At 38.1% G+C, this 7,961-nt stretch overlaps 1 protein-coding gene across 1 annotated transcript in view; it reads right to left on the bottom strand.

The window, feature by feature from the left end:
* Positions 1-490: 490 nt before the first annotated feature.
* TXNDC9 (thioredoxin domain containing 9) overlaps positions 491-7,961 on the bottom strand; it is a 9,477-nt gene continuing 2,006 nt past the window's right edge. The window contains exons 2-4 of the mRNA XM_009276133.2: positions 6,879-6,997; positions 4,394-4,648; positions 491-2,034 (exon numbers count right to left, since the gene is read on the bottom strand). Of these exons, the coding sequence (XP_009274408.1) occupies positions 1,917-2,034; positions 4,394-4,648; positions 6,879-6,997 (492 nt within the window). The 3' untranslated portion in view covers positions 491-1,916. The remainder of the gene's footprint in view (positions 2,035-4,393; positions 4,649-6,878; positions 6,998-7,961) is intronic.

Genomic DNA, 7,961 nt, shown 5'->3' with positions numbered 1-7,961 from the left:
ACATGGAACTGAATAACCAATGCACCATGCTGGAATCCTGGCAAGCCCACGTGTGTTTCCACACAGCACGCAACTACGTTAGACATGATTTTATTTTTCCACAGCCTATTCAACATAATTAGGTCTCGGAGATGAGCCCTGCTAAGACACTCTTAAAAATACTGTTGGAACATTGGTTTCCTAGATCAAATTTCAAGCAACTGGATTTAAAAAAAAAAAAAAAAAGAGTGCACTTTCCAGTGCATTTAGAGTTTGTGCATTAAAAAGATCAACTCAAAGCAAGTCTACTTTATGCTTCTAGTAGATTAACGGGCAGCTGTGTACACTTAAGCTGATTACCTTCTCAAAGTCATGTCAATGTTAGACAGAACTGTATGTAGTTTACTAGAAACCTAGAAAAAGCACATGCAACTTTGATGGACTTTAAAAGAAAAAAATAACCCACAGCACCTAGACCAGCTTATTTGAAAGGATGCAAAAGTCAACATTAGAATTAAAATAATTTTATTTCAATGTACATGAACAGAAATAAAATATAATTTTTTAAACTTACTTACAGAGATATATTGCTGGGCTGGCCCAATCACAAGTGTTCTCCACTACAAGGCAGCAAGACTGACTAGACCCACTTCACAGCTTTGTGGACCAACTGGATTCAAAGTACCACCTCAAAAGGGTCCTCAGCACACAGCAAACTACTTTTTTTTGAAAACGAAAACTCATCAACTCTTCACCTAGCCAGAAATTTTATATTGTGTTCCAAGGAAGATCTCCCTTGAAAGTTCTGTCCATTACTGAAGAACAGTACACAGTATGCGGCGCTATATCTAAACTTAACGGATCAAAGTTTCTCCCAAATACTTTTCTCTATTCTACTCTCTTGTACAAAGCATCTGCTATAAAATCCACACATTCAAAACCACAGAATTATACAAACCTGTGAACAAGGCTGTTTTCAATATGCTTGTTGCTATGTGCTATTACCTGCTGTATCAGCTTTAACATGCAGCGTACATAGATGGTAAAAGGCATTTCTCTTGACCATCCATTTCAGAGTTCACAGAAGTTACGACTGTTTTTACAACTTATAGTGCAATGTAGTTAAGTTATTCAGTGTCATGATATGGCACCATAAGATAAGCAATCATCTGTTAAAACGCACAATTCCTTTACTAATAATTTTGTGGTGCTTTACTGATAATGCAAGTCATAATAAGTTTAGAAAGACAACTGGAAGAGGAACTGATGATAGGGAAAAATCTTTTTAAAAAGTGTCTATCATCTCCTTTAATAAAGAAAATTAGAAAAAAAGCCCCTGGAACTGTCAGATTCAAGGAAAACAATAGGAAGTAGTTCTTCACACAACACAGTTAAACTGTGGACTTCTTGCCATATGATGTGGATACTATATTACTATGATGATTTAAAGAGATTTTTCTTCCACGATTTTAACCAGCAAATGCTCTCAGATACAGAGTTCCGCAAGCCACAGGTTGCTTAAAGCATATCCTGGGGAAGCATTGCTACCTGCTCACCCTGTTTTTACTCTTCCTTGTGCATCTGCTTTTGGCCACTGAGACTGGATGCTGGACCAGAGGGACCTTTGGTCTGACTTGGTACAGTTGTTTCTAACAGTTACTTCAAAACACTTGATAAACTGATACTTAAGACAAAGTTCATAATTTGTCACGTTATTTAGTTGGAAGGACTCAGATTTTTGAATTACAAATGACTTCCAAAAGAGGGAAAAAAAATATTTAAGATTTTTTCTGCTATGACTCAGTTGTATAAAACTGTATAGAAAAATGAGCATTATGTGCAGATGTAACGAAAAGCAGTAAGCTTTATAAAAAACATCCTTAGAAATGTACCAAGCATAAACAAAAGATGATTTACAAATACATTTAGCTGTTGTTCTAGTCATCATCAGAATCTGAATCATATTTCTTTTCTCTGATGGTCTTCTTATCCAACTTCGTAAAGCTTGTTCCAAATTTCTTTTGACTTTGAAAAGGTGGGTCCATCAAGTTTCCACTAGAGGAAAAGAGTAAGACATGTTGATTAAAGCCGTATTCATGCAGACAGTAAGTAGCATCTCTAATTACCTGCTTCTCCAGGAAAACACTGTAAGAGAACACAACTCCTACTCCCTAAAGCCACCCTAAGTAGCATTGCTGTGTCGCTGGCATAGCACATCCCGAACAAAATGGCCTGGGTACCTGTAGTTAAGACAGGAGTGTCAGTGTAAACAGCACCTGTGAGTGGAGCTCTAGAGAAAAACTGCCTGAAAGGGCTTTCGCTGCGAACTGATCATGCTAAAGACAACGATCTGTCAGATTAAACAGTAACCAGGGAACTACAGAGAGACTTTTCAAAACAAATGAGGAGCCAGAAGTACAAAAGCAGCTAAAATTTTCTAACAGGGGCTTTGGAGTAGAAACAGACGAGTCAAAACTGGGTTTTGTACTGCCAGAAGTCACCTTGCACTATCTCTGCCTAGGCCAGACAGAGCAGCTTCCCCATCGGACACTGTGCTCTAGTTAGGGGAGCACGGAGGGACTCACGCCTCAGTGTGCATGTACGACCCTGCGGGGGCCTTCTCACCAGCGTGTGGGTCCATGGGTTGTTGGGAACAGCAGGTGCTCGCGTAAAGCTGGAGCATCCACATCTCCTACAGCAAGGAGGGAAATCCCCTCCCCTTGCTCAGAAAATGGTGTGCGTGCTTTCACTCACATGATCTGTGAGGGGTTTGCACCTAAATGTCAGTGAGTGAGTGAGCAATTAGAACCTTCTGGAATTAGCTATAGAATGGTGTTTAGAAATTTGTAGGTATTAACATTTTGTAAATAACATTTTGCTGATATTGATCCTAAATGTACAGTTCACTGATTGCTAGTTAATTATATGTCAATAGTAAGTCAATACACCACCTGAATCCTGATTTTAGTCAAACAATGTGACCCGAACAGTTTGTCCCCTAAATACAGTATATCCTTTCACCATCTGCTATCCCACAGGTTGAAGAAAAAGAACCGTTTCTAGGCTCTGAGGAGGACTATCTCCTTTTCAGGAACTCCAGAGAGCGGGACATTACATACAGAGCAGTGTGCAAATGCAACACTTGCACATAAATGGATGTCTCCCGGAACAGATATCCTGGGCCGTGCAGATATTGTGGCTCACTTTGCAAAGCCAGGGAACCAAACTCAGGATCTGGCAAAACGAACAAAGAACGAAACAACTCCCCCACTCCACAAGGAGCTATGAGCAGTATACACAGTACTAGTAGAGTCAAGTGGGAAGTAAAATTATGCCGTAAGCCAATGTACTAACATTTAGCAAATTCAACGCAGCTTGGTACAACTCCACTGAAAGACTTCTCTCATAAAAGGCTGTTGCTGTCTAGAATATATATCCAAGCTGTCTTTGACTCCTCTGCATATTTGCTTGTTACTGAACTGGGTTGTTACTGAACTGGGAAGTGGGTATTACCACTTGTTCTGAACTATACATTTTCATTTCAGTCATTTCATCTGCAGTTCAACAGCTACTAAGCTAAATTGAACAGCGGTTTCTTTGCATTTAAGATACAACACCACTTCTTGCCAAAATTTCAAAATTAGACATTGAAATAAATTCAGATAATGAAATTTAAAATAAAAAAAAAGCCAAAGACATTCAAAACAAAAGAGCAAAATTAACCTAAAAAGATAAAGATGACTTTTTAGCCACACTGGAAAGCAAAGCAGAAAGTTCTGGTAAATTATTCTCCTGTAAAGTTAGGCTATTGTGGCGACAGTTATCTTCTACTGCCTTCCATCCTGTAGTCTTAAATGTGGGATTTATGATTATATTGTACTGCTACACAAATAATTGATTTGCATTTCTGCAACTTATTTTCACTTTCTGTACTGTTCATTGGAAAATAAACATATTCACGTAGGTAATATGGACTAAGATGCAGTTTAAGGATGACTTGTGAGTTTTCTCTGAAGTGGATTAGAAATGCTTAAACTTTACTGCATTACAGCTGTGACATCTGAGCATCTATAGCTGATTTTGAAAGGATTAAATTAGATGCATGACTCTGAGAGGCCATATCAAAGCAGTGTAGCTACTCTATACACCTGACGGCAAGAACTCCATTTATTTTTATTACTGTACAAAAAGGACAACGTAACCCTCACTATAATGTCTCAATACTTTGACAAAGAGTTACTCTCTTCTTTCCCTTGCCAAAGTACACAGATTAAATAACTGGATTAAACTCTCGTGTGTCTTAAGCATACAACATATCAGTCAAAGTTACAAACTTTTACAGATTCTCCTGTCTGCAAGCATGTTCTCCTTGCGCTGTATCTGAAAATAGAACAACTGCAAAACAATTATTTACCTGTAATTAATTACGTCTGCACAGCCTAATCTCCATTCTAAGGTCTCTGTAGTGAAGTCATCAGTGTTACCGAGATCAGTAAAGCCCACAATGTAGTCTTGTGTTTTTCCATCTTTTACTAGTGCTAGAGTGGGAATTACTTTGATGCGCAATCTCTCGCACAAGAAAGGAGATTTTTCAGCATTCAATTTCAAGAATTTTGTCTCAATGTGCTTTTTTGCCAATACAGTCAAATGTTTGTCCATTATTTGGCACCTGTGAAAAAAACCCAAAGTATATAAAGTGTTAGAATCAATAAGCTGAAGAATATGTATTTCAGAGAAAGTTTAAAAGGAACAGTAACGAGCTAGTTCTATTACGTTGATTCCTCATATAAGACCTTTGTAATTAAGAATTTAGTTTCAAGAGAAACTGTGTTTCAAAGGTAGCTGGATTTAATGACTAATAGACTAACAGCCTGGAGCACCTTTATTGCACAATTACAGGATCCATTTCTCTAATTTCTTCCTAATTTCTCCCACATACACCTGAAAGCCTCTCTCATTTCTCGAGGCCTGCATTTATTGATGAAATTTCCCTCTGACTTCTATTCTTCCCGCTCTAGCTTCACTGCCTGTCAGCTGGAAAAAATTCTCTGTAACGAACTTCACATCTTCAGAAAAGTACTCTCAACATGTTACAGCATTTTGGTTTTTTTCAGTCACTGCCTCCACAACTGAGATGCAGTAGCTCACTGTACAGGGGAAAAAAAGAAAAAAAAAAAGGGGGATTTGCACAGACTGCTTCAGTAGTGCTATAGGCAAAAGTATTTCACTTTTCTGTTGCAATGGAATAGGAGTGAGCATACAATTATTGTTTCTCAGCTAAGGGACAGTAACATGAGCTACTCAAAATACTTGTCGGCAGAGATTTGTGGCCCTGTCACCTGCAATCTCAACTTTCTGGACTGTCTTCTTTAAGTGGTTTGGCTTAGCTGCATGAGCTCTGTGATCTGACTGTCCTTTAACTCAAGAGAAGAGCCGAGCAGATCAAAAAGCTGGAGTGGGCAAGGAAAAAAAGGGGGGATTTGCACAGACTGCTTCAGTAGTGCTATAGGCAAAAGTATTTCACTTTTCTGTTGCAATGGAATAGGAGTGAGCATACAATTATTGTTTCTCAGCTAAGGGACAGTAACATGAGCTACTCAAAATACTTGTCGGCAGAGATTTGTGGCCCTGTCACCTGCAATCTCAACTTTCTGGACTGTCTTCTTTAAGTGGTTTGGCTTAGCTGCATGAGCTCTGTGATCTGACTGTCCTTTAACTCAAGAGAAGAGCCGAGCAGATCAAAAAGCTGGAGTGGGCAAGGATGAAAGCAACTTGATATTGTGGTTGGTAAACCTGACACACTAGTTTCAAGCTAGTTGTCAGCACAACACATTTAACAAAGAACTTTAGAGAAAGTTCTTTCTCATGTCTGAGTCTACAGACTTTGTTGGTTCAAGAAACAAGAACCAAACAACCCAAACCTGTTCTAAGCTACTTTATTTGCAGAGACAGTCTTTCAACTTCTTTGACCAAAAGCTAGCCAAATACAACTGCTTCCAATATTTCTGAAACATTTAACTTAAGAAAATGTAGGATGCAGATACCTCACTGCATAATCCAGCTTTGACCTCTTTCATTTTCTCACATTAAGGCCGTTTCAGATTATATTCTATAAGCTAGAGAGAACATAACACCTTGGGGGGAGGACACCAACCAACAACAGGACAACTGGCTCCTCCTTCAACAAACTACTCTACTCTGCAACTGCATTTTAACAGAAGACATCGAGACAGACCCACTGAGGAACAGCCTACAACCCAGAACTTCTGAAATTCTTCCAAGGAAGTGGGAGATCTTATTTTAGGTTCCTATTCTGAGTCACAACATATTCTCAGATCTAGGTCTCTCACACCCTAAAAAAGTGACATAATCACAAAGGCACAAGCACAAAGGGAAAGCAGCTGCAATTGGTATCCACAGATCCTTTCAAAGTAAAAGGTTAAATTCTGAAGATGCTTAGGCAAGTTTTTGTTTGTATTTTTATTTTCATTTGCCAGAACTGTCCAGAATCTCTCTGTCTGGAATAAGCAAAGCGATCTTTTTGAAATGCTGCTCCTGTATGGTCACTACATTTACAGACCTGGCTCCCTCAAATTAAATCAACAATGAAACACAGCACTCTCTCAAATATTGTCAAAGAAGTTATACATTTATATCCTAATCAACTATGTAACAGAGTATTAATTGTTGTCAAATCATGTTCAGATTAACTGGAATGGAAAAAAAAAATTAAAAAACCCAAATGTCTTGAGAAGGGAGCAAGATTTGGAAAATGAAGGAATTTGAATACTTCTAAAAATGCCTATTTATTTGTGGGATTTGAAAGAACAAAAGAACATGTCTGTTTTTGTAGACATCTATAAACAAAAGGTTTCTTGAGCATAGCTTATTTACTATACCTGAACGTTGTATCTCTATAGAAATGGCAAACCACGTTTTTACTTTCTTTGACTTCTTGGAAAAAGTCCCTCTCACTTGGGATTTCTCTGTATTCTCCATGTCCTTTTGAAAGCCACTCCTTTTGGAAAACATAAAAGGAAATAATTAGTATGTAGTTTGTTAGTCCTGCACCTGCCATGCAAGCTCAACAGCTTCTAAGAAAAATAAAAGAGGCGGCCCACACTGGAAACCCATTTCATACAGTAACAGAAGGAGAAACAAATTACTTCCCCCCCTTTAGTTCTGTTTTGAAAATATGCAAATGCCAGTAGGCTAGACAATACTTTTGGGTTGCCTCTTTCTCAACAAGAGATAGGTGGTCGAGCAGTAAGGCCATCTTACTTGGAAATACAAATCTTGTACAGAGCTGCATAAATTTCTGCAGTACAGCTTCTCAGTAAGACTAGACTAGTTCAAAGAGAACACCAATGTCAGAAAATTCTCGGTATTTGAAAACTGCTAATTGACAGCTTGGGCTACTCTCTCCAAAATGTTTTTGTACACTCAAAGAAGTCTTGTCTAAAACTGATTGAAGTCATTACATGTACTAAAATAGTTTTCTTCTAATTTTTCCCTCTATGAAAAAATCAGGGAGAAAAAGCCTATAACTCACCTGCAACAGATAATGTTTATCTATCAAATATACACTGAAGGTATCTTAATGTGAGCCAGGCTTCCAGAAAACCATTCAGAAAACGCATGCATACCATTAGTTATAAAATGTATGGAGAAATAGAATTTCACAAGCTAAAATTTACAGGCAACTTCAAAAATTGTTTGATTAAGTGTGCAAATATGGTTTAGAAAAAGCTAATCTTCTAGATTTTCAACAAATGCACTTCAGAAAAAAAACAGCTTCTACAATACTGAAAGTTAATTGTAGTGTATTAAAACAAGTACAGACCTAAGCTAAACGATTAGAAGTAGTGCAGTATGACAGAACTTGACAAAAAACTAGTTTCCAGTGGGGGGGAAGATTTAGATAAATCACTGTTCTTGATCTCGCAGTTTTGTCTAAGCGGGGGGGGTGGGGGGGAAGGTTT

The sequence above is a fragment of the Aptenodytes forsteri genome, unplaced genomic scaffold, assembly GCF_000699145.1.
Source record: "Aptenodytes forsteri isolate BGI_AS27 unplaced genomic scaffold, ASM69914v1 Scaffold96, whole genome shotgun sequence".
In the NCBI taxonomy this organism is placed as follows: Eukaryota; Metazoa; Chordata; class Aves; order Sphenisciformes; family Spheniscidae; genus Aptenodytes; species Aptenodytes forsteri.
The sequence above is the reverse complement of the archived record's forward strand: the minus strand, read 5'-3'. Positions and strand labels throughout refer to the sequence as shown.